The sequence below is a fragment of the Meleagris gallopavo genome, chromosome 14 (genome assembly GCF_905368555.1).
Source record: "Meleagris gallopavo chromosome 14, MGAL_WU_HG_1.1, whole genome shotgun sequence".
Taxonomy (NCBI): domain Eukaryota; kingdom Metazoa; phylum Chordata; class Aves; order Galliformes; family Phasianidae; genus Meleagris; species Meleagris gallopavo.
The window spans coordinates 18,277,355-18,302,611 of NC_139417.1; the positions used below are offsets into that span (position 1 = coordinate 18,277,355).

The window sequence follows — 25,257 nt, forward strand, 5'->3', positions numbered from 1 at the left end:
CTGTTCCTTTCCAACTCCAACGATTTCTATGGTTCTGTGAATCATGGCACTGTTTTACATTACTATTCCTGTGAGTGCTATTTCAGCACGCCGGAGGACCTTTAAATACACTCATACCTACCTCTCATTGTGGCGGAAGTGTTTTAGGCGGAGATACGGGCTGTAATACAGATGGTACAAGTAATGGAACTTAAACCGAAGCACTCTTCCTCCTTTTTTCCCTCTTGCATGGGATGAGACATGCTGGCACGCCTGGTGTGAGGTATCTGTGAACATCTGTGGGGTAGGATATGGCTTCTAGAGAAACAACCCATGCTTCATGGGGTCCCAGCAGCCTGCTGTTTTCCCCTAGCTTATTTTTCTAAGCAGGCATTTTGGCGTGCTGTGTTACCTGACATGCCTTGATACCTGAAATTCCAACATGGGAGCGTGTCCCGTTTTCCAGACAAATAAACACAAAGAGTCCTATTGTTGTAACCTTCAGTGATTTGTATGGAGAAATCATTCTACCTAATAAGTAGTAATGTTTCACTTTATTCTTCTAGGGGCTCTAAGCCAGAGATGACCGACAAGATGTCGAGCTTCCTTCATATTGGAGATATTTGTTCTCTCTATGCAGAGGGCTCAACCAATGGATTTATTAGCACTTTGGGGTAAGAACAGCTGTTCTCTTGTACAAAACACGTGTAAGAACTAACAGAGCTCAATCAGCTGTCATGGGCCCGACTTCCAGGCAATGCTGGGCAAAGCCAAGTTGTGTTCTGTACAGATCTTGCCCTAAGTTTAAAAATGGCCTGAAATAAATATTGCAAGTTAGATTTCTTGGGAGGATGAAGGACATATCGATGGCTGTGGTATGGTGTTAATGTACTTGGTGGGGAGGAAGAAGCTTTCCAAGGTTAAGCTGTGGGTAGAGGGAGTGAATGAAAGTAAATGACTTTCATGTTGTCTGTCCCATGTCCATCCGTGTGTCCTGTCCTGTCCCTTCCTGCCCGCCCCAGTCAGGAACAGATAGGCCCCAATACTGATTGGAAAAACGAACAGCAATGTGTGTGTAGGCGTCGGAAAAACAAAATTGAAAACCCTGAGCCAAACCGTTCATACACCACCGAGTTACCGCTATGACTAGTTGTGTCTTGTCCTACGGTGTTTGAGGTTTCTCAGAAAAACAAAATTGTACTTCTTCAGTCAGAGGAGAACATTTTCAATCTTTTGGCAACAGCCAGCCACCCTGGAGCTGTGCTGGGAGCCGTGCTGTGCCTGCTCCTGTGCCCTGAGCTTCCTCACACAGCTCCTCTGTGCTGTCTTCTGCAAAACCATCTGAGCAGGTGCTCTGTAGGAGAGTGCCTCTCGAGCAGGAAGACATGCATCCCACCTCATTCAGCAGAAAGTAGTCCTTCACATAGGAAGGCTCTGCAGAGAAACCACAGAACTGAAATGTAGCTTTGACACGAGTGACAGGGTTATGTTTGGTTCTGCTCAACTACCGCTTCAGAGAAATCTCTCAGAATGTTGGAAGCTGGCAGCGGAGCCGTGTATGAGTTTGGAAGAGCTTCCAGGGGGCTGGATGAGATGCAGGCACATCTGCCACCTGGTTTTAAAGCAGTGGGAAATTAGTGGGAGGGAAATAGTGTGGCACATTGCTGTGTTCTTCGGTAATGAGTAGCAAAGAAGCAACCAGAAAGCTTGATGATGTGGTGAGTGGGCACACGCACAACATGCTCTTTCTCATTTCCAGTAGCCGTAAGGGCCTCAGGGTGGGTACAGTGACAGCAAATTTTTTGATGCCTACTGTCCAGATGCATCTGATAAATGAAGCTCCCAAGCAGGGTACAAAGACAGCATCCTGGTAAGTCTCTCAGCAGGAAACAATGGGCTGGAATCTCATCACAGTGACTCCAAACTAACTTGTAGGTTTAGTCCTCTAGCTATTAGGATTCTGGAAAATAAGGGGGCAGAGAAGGAAGCAGACACTGAAGATGCACCATGATCTATTATAGGAAAGAGAAGAAAATATGGGATGCTGCCAGAAGGGAAAGAAGGTATGATAAAAGCAAGGGAATGTAGTAAGTAGGGTTGGTTGAATAGTATTTGGCAAATGTATTTGACAAATTTCCCAGGTACTCGTCAAATATGAGATGCACACTGTGCAGTATTCGATCGGCTGCGTAACTGGCCAAATACTATCTGCTGAAAACTGGCAAAATGAACTGAGCAATACTATACATTTGGCTTTTTTATTCCTAGTATTGAAGCAAGTTTGGCAGTAGATAATTCCAAAACAAGTAGAAAGTTGTTATGTTTAATCCTATACAGTGCATGATGAACATTATGCAGTGGCTGTGGCTTTTATGGCATTGCTGAGCAGATATTTTTCACCATGGGTAGTCCTTTTAGACGTTACAGGCCCAAAGCACCTATTTGTTTTAGGCTCGATGAGATGTTCCGATGGCAGATTTGAAGATCCCTCAGCATTACAAGCATCCTCGTTAATTCGATTAGTACTGTTTTAAGGTAACAGCATTATAGAATGGCCACACATCTTCTGAGCCTAATTTGAGCCAGAAATCCCAATTGCTATGTGAAACATGAAATGCATTATCATCTTAATAAGCCTTCATAATCAAATTAGCTTTGTCCCATATTTAATTTAGTCTTTGTCCTGGAGAAAATTAAAGAACCAAAGAGAAGATTCAGTGTAATTGTGCTTTATACCATGTGGAGTTCTGACAGTCTTATGTCATAACGATGTGTAATGACTTGTTCATGTGGCTAATGAAGGTTGAGAAACAGATACTGCTCTACATTCTAATGTCATTTTAGCCGAATAACTCTCTTTGAAGAGTGTTCCTATTTAATATTCCTATGACGTGACTTGTTTAATCAGGACTTTACTCTTGCTGTTTCCCAAACTCAGTGCTGTCATCACTATGATTGCTAGCATACAAAATATCCTCTTCTGTGCTTTGTACCTTGTGAAGTTATTTTCTTAGTAATTTGGGAAGCTCCTCTTTACTTTCAATTGAATCTCAGGATGAGAGGGATATGCACTGCACTGAGAGTAACTGTATGGGGGGTTCTCAGAGTAACCCATTTGACTTTCAGTACCTTTTGGCCATTCGTTCACTAGAAGCAGGTGTTTCAGTGAGCTCAGATATTAGTGCTGTCATTCTGGTTGGAGCACGTGCATGTTTGTATAATACCAAACAGGGAGAAAATCCATGGGGAAAAAGCAACTTACTCTGAATGTTTGCATTTGCAAATCTTAGATGCATAGAACTGTCGAGTCCACTTAGTCTCTCTGATCTCTTAATTCTTATGCACTTCTTGACTTTCCGTAACTGTTGTCTCCAGATGCTCCCTGCATGTAACCGGCCTCTGCAAGGAACAACTCTCATATTCTAGATCTCAATCTCTTTCTCAAGTTGATCCTGCATGAGAATGGACCTCTCAAACCTCTAAGACCTCTGAGTTTTATGTTCTACTTCTGTGTAGAAAGCCTCTTTGACAGATTGGTTTTAAGGGGCCAAATTGTATGACTGAACGTCAAATCAGAAACAACAGAATATTTGGTCACAGTTGCATTCCTCGCAATTTGGAAATATTGTTTGATAATGGAGCAGCTCCACGTTGACACAGCATGCTTGGAGCAGAGCAGTGATGACAAGTGCCTCTTAAATGTTGAATGTACTCTGTGGGCTTTGCGCTGACCCTCCAGGTTTTTGGGTGTATTTCTGTTGCCAGCGTGTGTTCACAGGAGAAGCTCTGTGCTGGCGTTTCCTATTCGGATCTCTTGGGTTCACTTATCCGATTCACTTCCTTTCTGCTAAAGCAGGAGGAGGTTAGTTTTGCCCTCCTGACTTTGCTAGTGTTTATGACTGGGAAGCAGGAGGGTGTATTTATGCCTTCCTATCTCCTGAGGGTCAATTTTTACTGTGGCAGTTGGTGCTTCTGCCTTTCTTGACACTTGAGGAGAGCCCTGTAATCAGTGTCCAGTTCACCCGGTCACATTGTCCTGTTCTGTCTTTTAATGCAAACACAATTACACCATTATTCAAATCTGTCCAAGAGGCAATAATTGTTTTAAGGCTGTTTATCACTCAACTAGAATATGGGCTGTTCTGTCTGCACCTCAAGGAGGGGACAGAAAGCAGATGCAGTTTGCAGGAGCAATTACTTACTTATTGTCCCACCTATCTAGAAGCATAGCTCTGGGCAACAGTAGAAATTAGCTGCATGCTTCTTAGAGAGATTTGGCATTTGGGCAATGTCTTCTGCTGAAGTGGCCACTCGGATATTTATTGTGGATAAACCATTTGGTTTTGCTAGCAAAGATGCAAGCTATTGCAAAGGAAAAGAATCTTACTTGATTTCTCATTTCTTTGCAGCCTTGTGGATGACCGGTGTGTTGTACAGCCAGAAGCAGGTGACCTAAATAACCCACCCAAAAAGTTCAGAGGTGAGTTCGCTAGGCTGTTTGTTACCATCCAGGTGGAAGAAGTCCTTCATTTTGTGCAAACTGTTTTTATTTCTATGGAATATTTTAGCGTTGCAGTCTTCCACAAAGGGCAACTCGTAAGGGGGGGGGTGGGAAAAGTACGTGTGTGAATGTGTGTGAATCAAATTGAGCTGTGGGACGTGAGGGCTCTGCGAGGGGTGGCTGCAAATGGGGTCTGGCTTTCACATCTGTCCTACCAGAATGTCCTGGTAAGTTTCAGTTCTCTTTCCAGAGAGTAATTTGCACACTGATGATTCAGGTATTGAAGAGGCAACCTGGAGAAACTTAAGAAGTCATTGTTAAACTCTCCAGAACAAGGATGGTGATATTACATTATCTGGAGCACTAACTAGGCAATCAAATCAAGAAACAAATCCAGATCTGACTGAAATGACTGGGCGTAGAAGAGATTGGGGACAAGGTGGGGGGTGGAAGAGAAAGGGAAGGGGTGGAGAGAGAGAAAAGCAATTATTTCTAGCATGGTTTAGGAACTGCAAGTACAAAGAAACATTTGTTTGGCATAAAATGTTGTTGGACTTTGTAAAAGTTCTCATGTTACTTATAAATTATACATTGAGAAAGAATGGTATGAACCTTTTCCAACCTTTGTAGTCACTTCACTAAAGCTTTCGTGGGGAAGTTTATGCTTAATGGTAAATGGCAACAGAAGTCATAAAATTTTAGCAGGCATTTCAGTTGTTTATACGTGTGCTTTGTAAGCGTGGCTCAAGATAAAAACGCTTTCTGCACTAATATATTTGGAAGAGATGATGATGAAATTTATCTCACCATCTTTAACACAAGTGGAAAATGTCCCTTTTTTATGGTGAAGCAGAGGCACTCAGACGCGTGTGGGGGTGTTGTCTGTGACAGAGTCAGGAACTACAGCCCTGCCTCTTCAGTCCACGTGTTTTAAGGGCACCTTCCAAAAATACCTTCCTTGCAAACAGAACACAGCCTTCCCTAAGGTATTTGTCTGAACAGCATCACTTACTTTGGGGATATAAAGCAACAGTGGGCATCTGGTGGTTGCAATTCAGCAATCCCAGAATTTTGTTCCCACATACTTGAGGTTCAGACTTGCTTGCTTTGGGAAGGCCGGAGGAGGGGTGGGACCTAGGTGTGTGCTGAAATTGGTGTGAAATGCTGGCAGCATTAACTGAGGAATAACTTCTGGAGATCTTGTTAGTGCAGGACCAAAGTGCGTCAAATGGCGGTGACTGACATTACAGCTTTGGAAAGGCACAGTACTGGGAAAATGCTCTGTGCTATAACCCGGCTTCTGGTGCCACGAGATCCCCCTTGCAATGAGCTGTGCTTGAAGTTCACTGTGTTTGTGTGTCAGTAAATCACTCCTTGCAGAATGCTGACTTTGTGTTGGGCTGAGAACACGAGGGAAGCCCAGAGTGCATGTGGAGCAGCAGTGAGGCTGGAGCTGGGAGCGATGGAGCCCATCAGCCTGCTGCAGGGAACCAGAGGTGTCCTGAGGACACCAGGGCTGCTTTCATTGGCAGAGCTGTGGTAAAAATAGGTGGAGAGATTTGTCTGCTGGTGGTGGAGCACGGGAAGGGAGAGAGTGCTGGAGGCTGAGTGAGGAGGGATGGAGCTCGGGTCAGGGTTCAAGGTGCAGAGTAAGAGCATAACGGGGGAGGAAAAGAAGGGCAGAAAGAAATAGAGGACGTGTTAGATGGAAAAACCTGAAGTACCAAGCTGGAAAGCAGTAATAGGCCTTAAAACTCAAAGTTATTAGTTCAACACACTGAAGTTGCAATGATGGTTAACCAGTAGTTGTTGCACATATTAAATGCTATTATGTCTTCTTTCCTTAGAATATTACAGGAGTGCTTGGAGATGTGCGAGCTCATTTTTCTCTCTTCCTTTTCCCACCCCTCCCCAGACGCAGACGGCACCCAGAGTGGTTTGAGGTTGGGTGGTGATTACAGTCTGTGAGATTTCAGTGATTTTTTTTTTTTTCTGGCTTTCAGGACCACTTTAAATGATGCTGTGGTTTGGTTTGTTTGTGTTTGTTTGTGTTTGGTTTTCCTTTTTTTTTTTTTTTTTTTTAAAGTCCAGTGCATCTCCGTGTCTTCAGCTTCAACTAATTCCATTAAAAACCCCTAAAACTCCTTGCAAAATATAGGACTCGAGAGTTCCATTCACTAGTGTTTCTTTTTTAAAATGTTGATATGAAAATTCATGGGGAAGTAAATGGTTTGTCTGAATACACTGTGTGCAGATGAGATTCCTGGAAGAAATCCTAGTTGTGGAAGTCTCCAAAAAAAGTAAGTATGACGACTCCTTAGTTATCTGCACTGCTTTGAACAAAAAAAGACATTTTACTTATTTTATACAGCTGGAATTGATGCTCAGTCTGCTGCCTGTGAGTATGACCGTGCATCCAAGCAGTGACTGTAAATGAACATGCCTGGGAGACGCATGGATTTATGTGGAAAGTATGAACTAGAGCTGACCCTCCAGCCAGGTTAAAAGCAGCACAGTATTTCATTAGGAATGACTTGAGCTTAAATGCACAGAGACAGATTGCTGCTTTGCGAATGAAACGGGTCAGACCTGGCAGCAGTGGCAAAGCAGAGGCCGGGGCTGCAGCCACTGGATCTGCTCTGTTTGCTTGGATGTACTTTCACAGAGGCTTCGTTGGTGTTCATTTTGGATGGGAGCGCAGCAGTGTGCGAAGCCCAGCGTGTTTGCTTGATGCGAGACAGCGGTGGTGCAGTGAGGCAGCCCGTCTGCCAGCCTGCCAGCAGCTTGTGGCAGCTCTGTGTTTGGGGCACGCAGTTTGCTGGGCCCTGCAGTGCTGCAGGAAGCGGGACGTTGATGGGTTAACTCCTCCAACAGCCACCTCCTTCCAGAGCGCTGTTTTAGTAGTTGCTGGGCAACACGCTTTTTTTGGCAAGATGTTCAAGGAATGAACCCATATCTCTTAGACTTAAAATACCCTCATGGAGAAGCAGAAGACGAGATTCAAATTCTGTTTGTTCTTTTGATCCTAATCCACACTGTATGCTCTTGGTGAGCACTGCTGTCAGGAAGCAGCTGCCCTGTTTGTCTGGCACTGCCACGGCCCTGCTGGGGCAGGGGCTTCAAGCTGCAAGCTCACCTTCAGCACAGGCATGGCCTGGGCTCTGCAGAGAGGCTTTAACACAGAAGTTTTATGTATATATGTGCACATACCAATTCTTCTGATGGATTTCTCTTAAATTTGCACTGTGCTCTGCACTGGTTGAAGTCGGTGCTCCTCCATCGCAGAAATGTTTGAGGGCTGTTCTTAGCTTTGCCATTAGTGGTGTGTGCATGGAATTTATGCAGTGGTGATACAGGCGGTGGGGTTGGATGATTTATGTGTGTACCTCCTTATTCACCCCTATTCAACTGATGCAGACTGGTTTGTGGCTCAGCATTAGAACTGAGGCTGAGGGAATTGGCAGTTAGAGGGTCGCATACTCAGCTTTCCCAAACACTTTAGAATGTGAAATAATCAAGCTAAAATAAACACTCAGACTCCTCTGCCTCTTAGCGTAGCAAAAACATTAGCAGTGCATGAAAGTGCACTTGTTAGGTGGTAAGGTAGGTCAGCTCTGTCCCTGTACTCATCAGAATAATTTTCAGCAGTGTAAGCCCCAAGGTATTGTGTGTTTGGCTTCGGATAAGTGTGCAGCCTGAAATCCTTGCTCCCCACATACCTGTGCATGTTGTTCTCTGTTTAATCTGCTGAAAGCCATTATATCAGCTCAGATTGCTTTTTAAACTTTGATGTAGAATAATCTGAAGTGGGTGACCTGTGTGTGCACTGCCTGAGTTGGAGTGGGTGCTCTGCAGAGCGGAGCTGGTTCCAGGGCTGACCGTGGGACAAGAAACGTGCTGGGCATGGCTGCATGGCCAGGCTCAGCTGTCTTTTTCTCTTGGAATGAGAGACTTGTAACGCTGGTGAAATGCGTGGATGTATTAACTAAAAGGTGTCTTTAAAATGCCTGAACTCGTGTCTAAACGGGGCCTTTTCACCCTGATAACAGTGCGTTAACAGATGCAATTGCGGAATTCCTTTTTTGTTCCAGGCAGAGTGTTTGGAAGTGCCTGAGTGCGGCCTTGAAAGCTTAGCATGGCTGCCTGGAAGAGCACTGTGCAGGGTGCTACAGAGTTGTGACTCCTCTGTTCTGTGCTGCCCGAGTCAGACTGAAATGCACGTGCTGAGTACCAAAGCTGAACACCAAGTGGGACAGCAGCAGTGAGCACCTGCTTATCTGACTTCTCTGTTTTCCCAAAGAGGCAAATGTCATGCAAAGAAGAACTGATGCTAAGGGCACTGATAAGATGTAGTGGAAAATCAAAAGAAACTTCAAGGTTAGAATGATGGATGAGGGAAAGAAGGAGAATAGAGTCTAATATTGTGCCTATAGCATCTTTAAGACTGAAGTATTGGTCACTTATTGCTGGAAGAATATATCTTGCAGAAGGATACTGTTAAATATCTGCGATACGTTTTCACGGGCTTGATGAGGAATCTTTTAGTATGAGTTGAAGTATTTATATAACTGTACCAGAAAACTGCCAACTGTGGGTACGCCTTTGAATTTGATGCCCTTTATCTGATCAAGAAATCCTGAACACTGCCTCTAAAATGTGAATTTTTAGCCCACTGCATCCTACATACAAGCAGATGTTAAGACAATTGTCACAGTGGCATTTAGAGCTTTCAAAAAACTGGAAAGACAGAAATGTTGTGTTTGTAATGTGCTTTGTATCTGCTGAAGCTTGAAAGTTTCTGAGAAGGAATCCAAACTGAGAGCTGCTGCAGCGCATGCAGGAGCACACCCAACATCCTCCCACCCTTCCCAGGCAGCAGGCAGGCAAGGTGCAGTGCTTTCCTGAACACCTCATTCCCAAACATCTGCTGTATCCCATTGCTGGGGTAGCAAGGCCACAGTGGAGGAAAGGTTTGTGTGGTACAGCTTACAAGAGAGTCTTTTTAATTTGGCACAAGAAAAGAGCTGTAGGCACTGAGCAGGAAGAGGAGATGGGGCTGCTCGGCTTCTGAGGCACACACTGAGCACTGGCTGAGCTGAGTTTGCGTGCTGGTCTGTGCTTGGTGTGCTGTGGTTAAGCAGCTGTCTGCCAGCTCCTGGGGTAAGTGCTTTCATCTTAGATGTTTTGCATCTAGATGAAGGCAGAGCGAAGCCCCTTTGAAATATAAAGTGGCCATTAATATGGTTAACTGGAATGCTGCATGGATGGCACAGTCTGTTGGCTCAGGTACTGCGAACGAACGGGAAGAGTTGGATTCTGAGGTCCCACTGTGAGGTTTTATGATCCGTGTGCTTCGTTTGCCTGTCTAAAATATGTGGGTATAGGTTCTGTGCTGCTGAAGCAGTAGATGGGAGAACCAGGCAGTGCAGTGACCACATACTGAAAATGAGAAATAAGCATAGTTCTGATTCAAATGCTCATCCTTTCTCAACAGCTTTCACAGGTCAGAGCTTTTTCCCCTGTGGAAAGTTCAGCCTATTTCAGGTAGGATCAAGGGAGGCATTGCCAAAAAGCAATGCTTAGCTATTAAGTAGAACAGTGCTGTTAATAAACCTAGCCCCAACCTTGTAGACAAAAGAATACTGTGGCTTTGTTGCCATAGTTTCAGTGCAAAATCTGACCTTAGCTACAATAACATTCGGTTAGAAAGAACTAGCTAATCAGTTTTCTAAAATTAGTGTGTTCCCTAGTACATAAGCCAGTATGAACAGGATATTTAATGAAATATTATACTTAGTCACAAGAGCCCAAGGGAGTGAAATGCCTTAATGAATTGTGGGGGTGGGGTGACATTGGTACATATCTTTTAATATAACAAAGTTATCAAAATTTGTGGCTTGCTTAAAATTTAGGGTATTTCAACAGTTGTGTTCCATATACTTTACTCTGTTTCTTCTGAAAGCTTTTGCTCTGTTCTGTAAGCTGTGAAGACTGAGATGCTAGTGGCCTTCATCAGTACTGAGAATCCATGTGCTGCTGCCAGAGGACCTTCAGGGAAACTGCAGGCTTACTGCCAGCACTTCTGGCTGGGAGAACCCGAGTGCTGTAGAGGTGGAGGGGTCTTACACAGAAAGGTGCAAATACTAAAGCAGATGGGTCGAGTCAGCAGTGAGAGGTTTGTGGGGAAAGAACTGTGTATGTATTGGAAGAGAAACAGGTGTTAGGAATGAGACCAGCCCTTCCCCAGTTGGCTAGAGTGAAGTTTTCTTATGTGTAAGTTGTTGGTTTTTTGGGGTATAAATATGAAAAAAATGCAAATCTGGGGGAGATTAATCAAGCTGGTGGTACCTCTGCAGCTGTAAGTCTGGGAAGTAATGCTGGCAGTGATTCAGTTTGTCTGAGAGCAGTCGGAAAATGAGAATGGTGAGGCCTTGGATGAGCATAGCAAGCAATAAAAATGGGCTGTAGTGAAAGCCAGACCCTGTCCGGGTGTCTACAGCGAGCAGCCTGTGACATCTGCATCTTCCTCTGTTCCCATATGGCTGCTGGAGATTGAATGCTCCTTCATTTCCATTGCAGGATTTGGGTTCTTCTTTCAGGACGGTCTTGCCGTTCAAACTTCTGCCTCTGTGCTCATCACCAGGTTAGAGCAGAAGCAGTGCCTGGAACAGTTCGGGGAAGCAGAGGCCTGGGGAGCCTCCGGACAGCTAACTGCTGTCCCCTTATTGTGAAAGTCAGAGCCTTCAGGCTGTCACGTCTCATGGGAATGTTTCAGATACTGGAATAGCCATTACAGATTGATGCTAAATGCAGTGTTCCTGGAAAATTTTATTTCAATGAAATGTGTATTATTCAGTCCATTAGGAGATACTTGAGTTACAGTTAAGTTTGTACCTAATTTGTGAAAATACTTGGTGTTGATTTCTCATATTGGCAATTACTGTGTTTTGATTATGTAACTTACAGAAGTTCAGTGAAAACAGAACTCCTTGTATTTCAGGTGAGGAATCTTTCCGTGGCTCTCAGTCCGATGCTTGGAGTAAGGAATCACATCCACGCTCCACGGCCGGCAGAGAAGCAGTGACACTGCTCAAAGCACTGCTGCAGGATTTGCTCCTGCTTTAGCTGGAACAGATTATCTCTGGTTCAGATTTTATTAAGGGTACAAAACGCTTTGCTATGCAAAAACAATCTGGTAGCACTTAGACCTCGTATTCAGTGAATGTCAGCCCTTCTGCTTGTTGAAGTTAAAAATTATACAAGGGAAAAAATAAGCACAGGACTTGCAGGCATGAGGAAGTGAGAACTGGATGAGAGAGTAGCCATCCTGAAAAGGAAAAAATCTTGGCTCTATCCACAGAAATCCTTCCCCCTCCATAGCAGCACGTGGTCCCCAACCAGCACCAGCTAACTTTAACCAGCCCAGGAAGGCAGGGTTTGGGAGGGACGGTGCCCCGCAGCCTTTGGGACCGGGGTACGAGCAGAGTTGTTTGTGTTAGGGATTCCAGCCCAGGACTGCTCCTTAGGCTGTAAAGCTGGGGCTTGTTTTCTAAGAAACAAGAATAAATCTCAGTATTATTAGAATGTAATCAGTCTCTCTGTGCAAAGAGGAAATGTTTGCTTCCCTCCCTGTAGACTCCGCAGTGAATTGTTAGAGCCTGAACATGCTGGGATAGTGAGCGTGTCCAGAGAGGACTGAGCTGGAGTTCTGGCTCACTTCAGAAAGCAGAAATGGTGGTACTGACTTGATGAATGCTCCATCAGCCCCGTGTACAGATTTGGATTAATCAGCACCAAAGGTTTCAGAGCAGGGCTGAAGAACGATGTGGTGAATTTATGGTGACACAGATCGAGAAGAGTCTTGGCTGTCTGTGATGAAGCCAAATTTCAGCATTCTTCTGCTCCTTCCTGTAGATGCTCCTTTCCAAGGCATCCAGCTACCTTTTGCTCTTCGTTCATATCTCATAACTTCAATATTGTGCAAAAGTTGTGTCTTGGAATTTGTTGGCTTCTGTTTTTCAGAAACATACTGATTTAAAAGCAAGTATGTTATCCCGTACTTGTATGATCACAACAGAGTGATGCTGGAAAGCCAACAGAACTTGTAGTACTGGACTGCAGGAGGAACTTGGTTACTGAGTTTTTCTGGGAAACAGGAATTGTGCCCCTTCACTGGGGGCTGCAGGAGCATCTGGCTAGGGCTGCAGGCACTGTGTGCTCATGGCCCAACACCACACAGCACATCCATCTTCCATGCTTCAAACAGCAGTGCCAGCACCCTGCAAGCTGATGTCTTAAGGACTGGAGGATAAAGTCTGAAGGCAACGCAGGCCTTAAAGATAGCTATTGCTGCTGAATGCTAAAATAGGCAGAAAATTGATACCCTCCTACTCCTTGTCAGGCAGATGGCCCTGGTCATAAAGAATGACAACAAGGAGAAGATCCTTCAAATATGATTTACAAGTTCTAATTTCAAATATGCTTTTTTTTTTTTTCCCCATATGCTATCAGTTGTGTTCTTAAAGGTTTTGTGTTGTGGGAATTTGGGATAAATAATCTATGGAGTGGTAGCTTCAGTACTTGATTTCCCTTCAGTAAAAGTAGCAAATCAACCTCGGAAAGAGGAAGAACTGACAATTTCATCCTTATCCAATATTCCCTACTTCTTTGTGTGGTTATTGTATATCACAGCATTAGTGCTGAAATATGGGACAACTTGACAAATGATAATTCTGCATTTGGGTCAGAATTTGTCTGCAGAGAGTCATTTGGAATTTAACAGCTTATCCATCTTCTGGTCTCCTTATAGGTAGAGTGTGCGTGAATGTATATTTATATAAGTATACATAAAAAAATATAAAATTCCCTATACATATACCCTCCTCTTACATTTTTATATTTATGGAGTACCGCATATGAGCATCCACTAGGATTTCACATCAGCATCTTCTAACCTTGATATTATGGCTGGCACTTAGTTTCTAATTTTTCTGGTGCAAAAATCAAAGGGTGATTTCATATTCAATTGCTCTTAATGTTTAGCCAAAGTTACACTGAATGGTCAGCAACAATCGCCATGGCTTTTTGGTCCTCCCATTCCCAGTGCTGACAAGCAGCTTTGAAGACCTCAGAGGCACGTGGCTCTGAGAAAATGTTTCTATGATGAGAACAAGTGTGAGTAATTAGTGCTTTGTTTCTACGAAATGTTTGATAGAGGGAAGCCCTCCGCTGTGTTGCAGCTCAGCTCATTTCAGTTGGTGCGGACGTGGCCTGAGCAATGGCTGCAGCAACGGGGTGATGGTGGCAGTCGGTTTGGTGAGGGCTGTGGGAAGATGCCCTCGGATGAGGCTGTGTGGAGGGGAGGCTGTTTGTGGGCAGGGAGACTCTCACGTAACTGTTGAAAAGAACAGGAAAACGTGTGAGTTTTTCACTTTCTGAAATTCAAAGGGAAAAAGAAACAAACCAAAACTGTGGGGAAAGCTGTGAAAGTTCTTAGAGAAATAAGTCAGAAAAAGCAATTCTTTTTTCAGACATTTTCGGGGAGGGGGAATTGCTGTTCTCAGAAAGCGCTTTCTTCCAGCTTTGTGCTGAAGCTTTCACTATGGAAATATCTGTGCTATAGTGAGAATCTTTGTGAGCCTTTGCTAGGCCTGTTGGGCCCAAAATGCTTTTGTCTGATTACAGGGAGAGGATTAAATGGAGCTGTCAACTGACCGTGCAAAACTAATTCCACCTCGCTGTGCCATGCTGTCCCTCTAGGTGCCCCCGACGTATGCATTTCCTGTGTTCTGTACTGTGCAGGAAGTGCTGGATCTGCTTGTCTGCCCTGTGTTGCTGTAAGTACAGTGAGCCTGCTCCTTGCCTTAATGGCCTGCTGCTGCTGTAGCTGTAAAAGCACAGCGGCAAGAAATGGGAAGAGATTTGTTAATGGTACAGTTTTGGTTTTATCTTTTAAATAAAGAGCTGAACGCTAAACCCTCAGATTAGTCCCACAGATCCATTGCTGCAGACGTTTGTGCTCACTGTGTGCCATCCCTGGCCTGCAGGAGTATCTCTGGGGCATAGATCCTGGTCACCAAGCAGTTAACTGCTTTGAAGAGCGATGCCGTGCTTGTGCAGAGTTTAAATTATGGCTAATACAGGATTAAAATTAAACATTGTGTTGGGAACTAGACATCAAAGTACTTGGGGGGGAAAAAAAAAGTGGCAGGAAAATGAACTGCAGCCTTAGACTTAAAAACCCAGTAACTTTAAAAGACTAACTTTTATCCTTCAGTGATTTGAAGTGCCTGTCACTCGAGTTCCTTCCCTCAAGTCGTAGTTAAAGGCTCATTTCAGAAAACCACAGTGACTCAGCTGCTCTGAATATCTCAGCTAGCATGTGGCTCTTGCTGGAAGCCCGAAGATTTTCTTCCACCTCCGAAGATGGTTTTTATTGGTGGATACATTATTGGAAGAATCTTTTGCACTATGCTAATTTTAAACATAATTTAAATATTTAGACTTTTAAAGAAGTATAAAGGCATCGTACTCTGGTATTGCTAAGTAGAAAGGAGGGCATTTATTTATAAATACTTACTGTTTTGCAAATACAAAGTTATGTTTATCTAGATTTTTTTCCATCATTTCCAAGTGACTGCTCCATAAACATGCTAGGATTTATTGCCATGTAATCCGGGATTATTCTGATCTCTGCTGAAGAATTGAAAACAAGTTTCTTGCATTTTTTTCTTCAACTCAGCTAGAAGAAATGAGCAGTGTTTGACCACCTGAGATCTGTGTCACACGGGGTCATCGGTGGACATCTCCGCATCAAGTTGAATTGCACCTTGTTCTGGCTGTGAGCCTGGATAAATCCCCTGTGTATCTGTCCTGTGCTCCTCCCTACAGCCCTGCGCCTTCAGGACAGTGCCTGCTGTTGGAGTGGCGGTGTGCTGGGAGGTGGTACTGGACAGCTCTTTGAAATTGGTTGTGTGTCCTGGTGAGAGATGTTTCCATATGTGTTAAGGGGAAGATTTTATCAATCTGCAGATTGTATAGGAAGAAACTATGTCCATCTACACTTCGATGTGGTAGGGTTGCAATATTTCTTTTCATCTTCATGTAGTGGACAGAAGCCCAAGGGAGCTGTGGGTACATGATGTTGGACGGATACTTGTAGTAACGAAAGAAAGGAAGCTGTGTGATGGAACACACCTTCTATAAGAGACAGCGACCTGCAGGGTGACTTCTTCAGCAGTCTGCATCAGGCAGTATCCTGTGTGGGTTTCTGTGCTTTACAGGCTGGGCAAGCAGCTGTCAGGCTGGGCTTGGTGCACTGATGTGCAGTTAGTCCAATCTCAATTGAAATTTCAGCAACTGACTGAATTGCAGAAGGCGATGATTCCTGATTGCTAATATTGTTCCAGTGCTAGATCTGAGGGCACAAATGATCCCTTTTTCTCTCTATTTCCCTGCGGTACGCAGAAGTGTTGCCATGGAGGAGAGCGTGGGGCGGCGTGGGCAGGAGCAGCTGCTTCGGGCCACGGAAGGCTGGGGGAGGAGAATGGGAAGAGCTGCACGAATCTGCTCCTGCAAACGGTCCTGAGAGCTCCGTGCTGCCAAGAGTTGGGTGCGATCGTCGGGAGAAGCTTTGAAGGCATGTAGGGATCTTTGAAGAGCAAGTTGGCATTCTCCATGCTGGTGGGCAGGGGGACGATGGCAGAACCGATGTGAGGGCACTTCATGGCCCCCTGGGCTTGGTCAAGGTTGTCTTGGCATTGCTCTGCGCCTCTGTGTATTTGGAGAAATGCTGCTTTTCAGTGGTGTGGCTCTTAGAGTGTCTGCTTATAGATGCTTCTGCTGTTCTACAGTGCCAGTATCACATGTCAAAAAGGAAAGTGTATCTGAAAGAAGGGCATAAACCTGACGTTGATCTGGGTGTAGAGGCTGGAACATCTGACACCAACAGCCGGGAAGTATTTTTAGTGTGATTATGATACAAATAACAGTTGAAAAAAAGAGTGATTGTAACAAAGGAAAGAAGAGCGAGGAGCCAGCAATGTTGAAAGATTTCAGTGCCATTATTCTGAACTTTAAGTTTGTCACTGCTTTGTGGCTACTGATGGTGTCTGTGATCCAGGAGGGCTCCTTGCTGACTGCACTGATGCAGGCGTGGGATGTGGGATCTCAGTTGGGGATACAGCTGGTGTTACTTAATAACCCTTCCCATGATGGACCGTGATGGACGGGCTGTCCATCACTCTGAATCCAGCTTTCTTTGGCACTGATTGATGTGTTGTCATTATGTCAGTAAGGCAGATAAAATATGGCTTAAAACACTGAAAATGCTTACTTATTTGTGTATAAGGAAATTTGGAAAATGGATCTAGCATGAAGTAGCTTGAATAAATTGATTCTTCTCCAGACTTTTCAGAAACAAGTGCAAGTCAGATGCGTGTGGCCCCAATGTTGGGGCAGTCATTTGGTGCTTCCCTGGGCAGTGCCCATGCATTGCTGTTGTGGTCTGTGGGCTTCGCATAGATTCCGTCCCCAGAATCAACTGAAGGCTGGGAAAAAACACTTGGATCTAAAGTGTGTGCATTGAATGCTAAGGAAAAGCTTTACCTGGGTCGTAGCTTTAGCTAGGCAAGGGTTATATCATCACTTTTTCCCCTCCCCTTCTTTAGCTAACAGTGTTGCTGTGAAGGCCTCCAGCTGTGCCCAAGACACACTGATGTGCAGATTCACTCATCTCTTTGCAGCTGGCAGAAGAGGGGACCGAAATGAATGGATATGTTGATTCACAAAGGCTGTGGGAAGGCACCAATTAATAGGCTTTGAAACTCATTGACTGGTAAATATTGTGTTCTTGAGGCTAAATAGGTTTGGGAAGCAGGCTGTGCTGGGGCTGAGCATGCAGATGGGTGCTCCTTGCCTGGTGTTGCTGTAGCACTGGTGTCACTGCTGCAGGGTCAGTGGGAGCCGGGCATTAGCAGAGGGGAGTCCCTGGAGCACGGGGGAGAGGAGCACCTCTTGGGTTTGTGCAGCTCCTGCAGCAGAGTTGAAGAAGTTGGGAATTCTATTGCTTGCATGCTTTTGTGAAAGTGTCAACATCATGCTGGGTTTGGGTTCACCTTTGTCTCAAACGGTCCAGTCAAAAGAGGCAGGAGTTCTCATGTAACATTATGGCACCTAAATCCAAACTTCTAGCTCTGCTTAGCTGGACAAGGAGTTAAAGAAAAGAGCCTTAAACTTTCCCTTTAAGGGATGTTTTAGGTCCTTGTTTTCCTGTATTAAATTTCAGCTCAGTCTCTTTTGAAGTTGAAAAAAAGGACAGTGTTCTGCTCATCTTCGTCCAGTAGCACGAGGGCAGCTCTGTACAGCAGGGTGAGGCACGTGGCAGCCCTGCACTCACTGTGCTGTGCAGGCTTTTGCTCTTGCCTGTCTCACTGCACCAAGTGCAGGGCGCTGCAGATGACGGCAAGTTGCCCCATCAGCACCTCTGCCCAGGCGTAATCAATAGGGATTCTGTAGCTTGTTTGGGATGATGGCATTGCATTAAAAACCAAGGAAAAATCCCGTAAGAATGGAGCGTAGGCTCCCGCAGGCTGGGACAAATGCCTGTGAGCCTCTGCTGGCAGGCTGCGCTTCCGCTCCTGCTTTCTGCACATTTGTTCTTCCCATTTGCAACCCGGTCCAGTGCAATGGGCTGATTCGCCTTTCTGCTGTCCAGCTGTCTGACTTTAATACAACGTGGGTTTGCTGCTTTGGCTCAGAGCTTTCACTCGCCTTATTTGGTCAAGTAGTGCTGTTTGGCTGTTCCTGGAAGGGGCTGCTTTACTAGTTTAGGACTATTTTCCACTTTCATTTTTGATCTCTGAAGCTGTGGATTTTGTTCCAGCAGCAGCGCTGGCAGAGCTTAACTCTCTGCACTAGCTGAATATTGTACGCTGTAGAAGTGCTCCAAGTGTTTTGTCCTGCGCTGCAGCACACTGCTGTGCTGCTGCAGGCAGTTTGGGCAGATGACATACATGGCTGCACTTGCACTTACAGTATGCACAGCATAATCGTCAGCATAATCTGCTTTTTAAAACAGCAGTCGGTGTGCAATCTTCAGTGCTAAGGCTGTGCCATTGAGGGTTCAGCCAGATTTAAATGAGCTGCATGATTTGTTGGTGTGCTGTGTGCTCTGTTCCTGAGCAGAGGAGTGGCAAACATGAAGGAGGGAGCTAGGCAGATTGGGAGGCATCGCTCGATGGGCTTCAGCAAGAGCATCTCTGGTCCCCTGCCAAAAGGAGGGTGACTGTTTAAAGTAGAGACAGGGAGAGGGCCTCAGTAAGTGAGGTGAAAGATTCAGCCAAGCACAGGAAGTGAGGAATAAAGCTTTTACACTGGGAAAATGGATGGAGACACTGGTGTTAAACCCTATGTGCGTGAGACTGGAGCTCAGCTCAGCAGCATGGCTGATCTGTTCAAATCCAGGATGTTGTTTCCTATAATTAAGGCAGGTCTGGCTTATTTTGTTGTTATTCCATTTTTCTTTGCTTTGCTAAGCCCTGCACATAGTGCTGCTTAAGTCCATCCATCACCCATTTATTGGAAATTGGAACATGTGGCAGCACCTTATGGGTACTGCTCTGTGCCATGCTGCTGGTAGGTTTGCTGCAAGCAGCTGCAAGCCTTACAGAGCAAACACAACTTGGAAATTCATTCGATTATCATGAAAAATGAAGAAGTGTGTTCAAAAATATCACTGCAGTTCAGTGGGGGTATCTGGCAAAGCACTGAGCTGGCCAGTGGTCCAGGGAGAGAATATAGGCACATGCTGCAGTGCCCTGGGGAAGGGTCTAGGTTTTGTAGGAACTGCATTTGGAACAGGAGGAGTCAATGCTGTGCTGTCAGTAAAAGTGCAGATACTGCTTTGGAATATATAAAAAGAACAGATGCCAAATAGTAAATTTTTTTTTTCCCTATTTGACTTGTTGGCAGAGCCTCATGTGGAGCATGCTGTGTAATATTGCACCTTGTTCTTCAAGGAAGATAGGAGCCAACAGAGTGCAGTGGTCAGGAACAGGCTTGCATTTTGGCAGCTTTGGGCACAGCACCCGGCTGGGATGTTCTGTTGGCCCTGTGAGCATGGAAAGAGGAAGAAGCAATGGGCTTGAATTGTAAAAACAAACAAGTTGGGTACAGAAATAGTGGAGCACAGGGATAGATTGCTACAGGAACTATGTCAGGGATGGAACAGGTATGGCTACTTCTGCCTTTGAGAAAAGGATGACCTGAATAAACTTTCTGAGGGTCTTTCAGCCCTGTGAAGCAGCAATGTGGGCAGTTGTGTGGAAGGCAGCAGGGCCACGACCTGGGGAGTGAGCAGGCAGGAACCAACGGGCCTTTGAGTCGAGGTATCCCAAGCATGCTGTTACCACGTGAAGAATTGAAGCACTGAGTTCAGGTTTTTTATTTCTTCGGTTCCTCTAACCTAGACTTCAGTAACGTTATCAAGCATTTCTATAGTGTCCCTCTAACGTGGGACACTACACGAGCTTTTTGCCTAAGCCAAATGCATTTGGCTGAAGTGCATTAAAGGCTGAAAATCAAGTTACTGTATTGAACAGCTGAAAATTTTACCTTTTGCCTTCTGTGATGTGTGGTGGCTTCTTTCTTACAGCCGGCACACTGAATGTGTTTAAACAGAAGCAACTTCCATTGTGCTGTTCAGCCGGCTCTAACAGCCCGGCCTTGTTCTTTCCGTACTGCTCCTCACTGATGAGTTCAGATGGTGTTAGAAATTTGATCTACTCCTTGCTCTTCCCGTGCTCCATATCCAAGCCCTTCCCCGCCTCCTGCCCCGCTTCCTGGCCCGTCTGGGGCTGCAACTCCATCCTGGAGCAGCAGGAACAAGTGAAGAAGCAAACATGGACATTATCTCCAAAGAGGGAACAGTTGAAATAAAATGAAGTGCAGGCAGCAGATGCTGCTGGTAGAAAATGCTACAGACAGACACTGAAAAGACCCAAAGGAAGAATGTCGCAGTGTTCGTATTCTGACACTTGTGTTTTAGTGCCTCGCAGTGGGATTTATCGTGTAAACTATTAAAAAGGAAATAGAGGATGGCTTCCTGAGTTAAGAGTACAGCTCTCGAGGCTCTGACAAAGGTTGAAGCCAAGGTGCTTTATTTAAAAATGCTTCTGCAGTGCTTACGTATCTTAGTTTGCTGAATCCCCTTTGTATAAAGTATGACATATTTCTCCTTGCTGCATGCAGGACTTAGTTTTCAGTTCTGTGGGAGAGGGAAGGGGCCGTCCCTCAGACTTGCCTCTTGGTGAGCTTTGTCCAGGATTTCTTCTCGTGCAGGACCAGAGGCAGAGATGAACTAAGACAGTAAAAATGCTGCCTGAAACCACCAGCTTTCTTCAGATCCTGGGTTACTCCTAATTAACGCATGCAGTTGTGAACTCTTCTCATGTGTTCCTTTAGGTGTTGAGGGTTTTTTGCCTTTTTGTTTCCCTCTCCTTAGCATCCATAGATACGACGTGCTCCAAAACGCTCCCAGTGACGCAGACAGGCACTCTTTGCCCACCAGGTTTCTCAGGGAGTTGTGTTGACTCCTGGCTGCCTCAGGGAGTGATGTCCTCGTGGTGCTGCTGGGTGGTACGTCGTGGTGAAACACAGCTGGCCTTCGTTCCTACTGCTGGTGTTGCTGCTCCTTGGGGCTTTGCGTCTTCATGAAGCACCTTTACTCAGCACTGCTCATACCAGAGGTTGAAAAACGTAACTGGTCTTTCCTGCAAATGTTTCCTTTTGGAACTGCCTGTATATGTAGTGTCTAAATATTTCTCTCTTTTCGAGTAGCAGCTTTCTTTTTGAAGGAGACCAAAGAGGTTACATGCAGAAATAAAACAAACACTGGTGTATCCTGAACTCTTCGGTACCTAAAATGTTTACTTAAAGGTGTTTCTCTTCCTTTGGTGTTTTTTTGGGCACTTTGTTACCATTGTGGTTAGGAGGGCTTCTGGAGCCTTTGCTTGTTGTGTTGTGCGTGTTGTCTTTGCTTTCATTCTGTTTTCCCCGAGGCATGGCCACGTGTGCAGAGCACGGTGAAGTTATTTTTCCCTGCGGGAGGAGCTGCGTGCTTCTCCTCCTGCTTGGAATGAAGTTACCTTGCTCATTTTTAACCAAGGAGCAGCCTTATCCCACAGCAGTGTTTGGTTGTACGGTGCATCTTGGCACGCTGTTAGTTATTGCAGAGTTACTAACAGCACTGTGTGGAGTCACATTCTGCTTCCCATTTAAAACACCGTTGCTTTTTAATGCGTATCACATTAATGAGTGCTCTTGATTGAATAGACATTGATATTCAGTGTCCATCTTTCAAATGTGTGATTTCTTTAGCTCTGAAACCACTGTTGTGGTTTATTTCTTTCCTTGATTTCATGCATCAGCTCTAAGTTAATAATAGCTACCTTATTTCCTACACTGTTACAGCTTGACAAATGAAGTAGTGATTTCCATCAGTAGAATTCTTCGTAAATGAGTACAATGGCAGGAGAGCCGTTGCCATAACATCTTGCAGATATGAATGGAGGGTTGTTAATTTAACATTAAAAAATATCTTCAAATCACAGGTCACACAGCCTTTCCATTGAAGTGTTAGCTGCAAGGGGGATTTTTACTTTGTGCTTTAAAAAGAAAAGCATTGAAATTTCTTGGAAAGGGTGAGATGCAACAGATTCCACAGCAGCAGAAATTTCTGATAATTTTGTCGTGTAATTGGTCCAGAGTTGGAATCTCAAAGTGTTGGTTGCCTTGCAGTGACATGTGTGATCATGATGAGTGAGATCTGTCAGCTTGATATACAGGTGTCCTTTTGACCTGCATTGATATTTTTCCCAGTTGTTCCCATGACCAAACTGTTGGCAGCGTGAGAGAGGACTTCAGTGCTCTTCTGCTGGCAGTTGAGGTTTGTTTTCCTGCTGCTTTGGCTGGAGCTGCTGACTGGAGCAGAGTGGGCTCTGCTGGGATAGTGGGGCAAACATTCAGTGTGTCCTGACACAGTTCTGACCTGAAACACTCCTGCTCTACTCTGAGCAAAGCTCGTTCACTGCAAAGTGAAAATGAAAGGATGTCTTCTCATCACAAAGACAGCCATTTCAGTAGATCGGGTTCTTTTTTCCCCCTTCTTTATGGAAATGCAGAAATGATTAATAATGAACACATTCCTGTAGCTGCTTTTGTTCTATATTCTTTGAGCCTCTTAGGCTGTCATCTATTCGTTTTAAATGTCAAAAAGAACAAGTATAGAAATAGACAATGTAGTGGTGCAAGGGCTGCTGGGAAGGTGAAACTTGCATGGAATTGAATATATGTATTTTTCTATTCTGTATATCTCCTGCATGAAAATATTTCAATTAAACACAGAAAGGGTCTTCATTGTCTTGAAATAATTTCTTCATCTTTGTGGAATGTCATCATCTTTGTGAACATGTTAGCACTGGGAGACTTTTGTAACTGGCACTGAGAGCTTGGATGTCCCATGTTTCCCTCACTGCCAGATGCATTGCCTCTTCATCTTCTGCCCTGTTATTTTTTTTTCTAGGATGCTGATTTTATTATTTTCTTGTATTTATTCTCTACTGTGAGTGGGTTTCACCCTTGGGGAAATACTAGCTATGGAGGTACAGAACACAAGAAAGAGCAACTGCTAAATTCCAGTGGGGATTTGCTAATCTTTTAATTTTGGTATTGCTGTGCAAAAAGCAGTTGTTTTTTTTTTTTTTTAATCAAGTAATGAAGGAGTAGCTGTGTTGGTGTTAAATACTCAGCAGGTTTTATAAATGGCTTAGTGAAGTATCTTCGTGTTTGTAGTTTTTCCTCCTCTGAAAGTGCTCTGCAGTTGGATCTGTCCAAAGGGGCAGTTGTGGTTGGAGCAGTTGGCCTGGAGGGGGGTATTCCTTCACCACATCCCAGCATACCTCTGGACATGGTATTTTCTAGTGTTTATGGTATCCCTTCATTATCCCTCTGTGTTTCTGATGCATGCAGAGGGCGACCACACGTTGCTGGTGTATTTCTATGAGTTTCAGGTGGCGGAACCTGGGTGGAGATCCCAATGCCCAAACAGTGAGAACTCACATGCGTTTATGTGCCAAGTCCTCTTCACTTGAGGCAAAACGACTGCTGACAGAAGAGCAGAATTTAGCCTGGAAGGCTCGAAACACATGTTTAGTATGTGTCTATATAAATCCCATTCATTCCCTTTGTGCATGTGCACAACGAGGTAATACACGGTTACGTGGGTGCTTATTTCCTCCCGGCAGGACCTTTGTTCAGTGTTTGTGCTTGACAGCGTGCCCTCTCTTAACCAGCAGTTATGTAGCATTTCATTTTTCTGCTTGCTCAGTGTGTGACTCTGCCTCCTTTCGCTGCTTCTTACGAAGATCTGAACACCAAATGCATTCCTTAGCAGGTGAAGTTCAACAAGCAGTGTTTGGTATGATGTGATTAACTCTGCAGCGATGGCTTTATTTATTGGCTTGGTAAATCACGGAATGGCCAGGGTTGGAAGGGACCTCAAGAATCATGAATCTCCAACCTCCCTGTCACAGGCAGGGCCACCAACCTCCACATTTAATACCAGCCCAGCTGCCCAGGGCCCCATCCAGTCTGGCCTTCAACACCTCTGGGGATGGACGGGGCATCCACAGCCTCTCTGGGCAGCTGTTCCAGCACCTCTCCGCTCTCATAGTCAATAAATCTTCCTGAGCCCATAGGCAGGGGAGAGAGCAGAGAGCTGGGCTTTTGTCTACAGGAAAGTCAGTGAGATTCTTCACTGCTTTGGCTTCATCTTAGATCTGTTAGAAATAGGCCCAACTTACCCGAGGGCAGAGTCTGATAAGAGCTTGCTTTCTCTGACACAGCCGTGCTGTGGATTGCAGACTTCTGACCATGGTGGTACTCAACTGACTTGTAGTTGCATGTTGATTTTTGGAAACGTGAGCCTGTAGAGTCTGCAAATCAATCTTTATTTATGGTCAGAAAGCTTGTAGATCTGTGGTGAAATGCGCTGCTCCAACCAGCCTCCAGTGACTGTGTTGAGGTGAAAGCCAAATTACACCTGGTTTGTCTCCTCAGCTGCTAAAGAAACAGATCTCCTACAATGAAGAATAGAAACGTTGGGTGTGTTTTACTGTTTGTAGCTTTTTACCTAGGAAGAAATCTAAGAAAAACATGCCATGTTTTTCTCTGTGGTGTGGGACAAGGTCAAATGCTCACAAGGGGGGTTGCTGCAAGCAGCTCTGCAGGTAGGAGTGAAGCCTGGCTGGGAAACTTCTGTGATTGAAGAGGCTGGAAGCAAGTGTGCTTGCACAGTGACTAAATCTGGCATACCATTAATTCTTCCGTGTGGTTCTGTTAATTGCTGTCATTGTGTGAACTGACGGTTTAAGCAAAAATAGAAAATTTTATGACTGGTGTGTTGCTTACAACGCATCATCTTCACTGAAAGTGCCATCCTGCAGCAGCTCTGAATGCTGCTCTGTGTTGTCAGTTGCTGTGATTCATCTTCATCTAAAAGAAAAATAGGTGGAAGAGTGCATGCCTGGGAAGTGCCCGAGTGCTGTGAGGTCAGTGCTCCAGATGGGGCTCAGCGTTCCCTGCTGCTCCAGCCTGCTGCAGGTCATGCACCTGATGTGCCTCTAAGATATGTGAGGTAGCAGCCAGAAGCCTTACAGCCACGTTGTTTCCAAAGAGGTGCTGGGAACGGCTGTGCTGGCATGTGGGGCACTGTGCTCAAA

The 25,257-nt window shown here is 44.9% G+C and overlaps 1 protein-coding gene across 1 annotated transcript in view; it reads left to right on the plus strand.

Annotated features, from left to right (window-relative positions):
• The window catches only part of ITPR1 (inositol 1,4,5-trisphosphate receptor type 1), a 150,268-nt gene that overhangs the window by 10,478 nt on the left and 114,533 nt on the right, over nucleotides 1–25,257 (plus strand). The window contains exons 2-4 of the mRNA XM_085236225.1: nucleotides 546–653; nucleotides 1,739–1,849; nucleotides 4,389–4,459. Coding sequence (XP_085092351.1) covers nucleotides 562–653; nucleotides 1,739–1,849; nucleotides 4,389–4,459 — 274 coding nt within the window. The 5' untranslated portion in view covers nucleotides 546–561. The remainder of the gene's footprint in view (nucleotides 1–545; nucleotides 654–1,738; nucleotides 1,850–4,388; nucleotides 4,460–25,257) is intronic.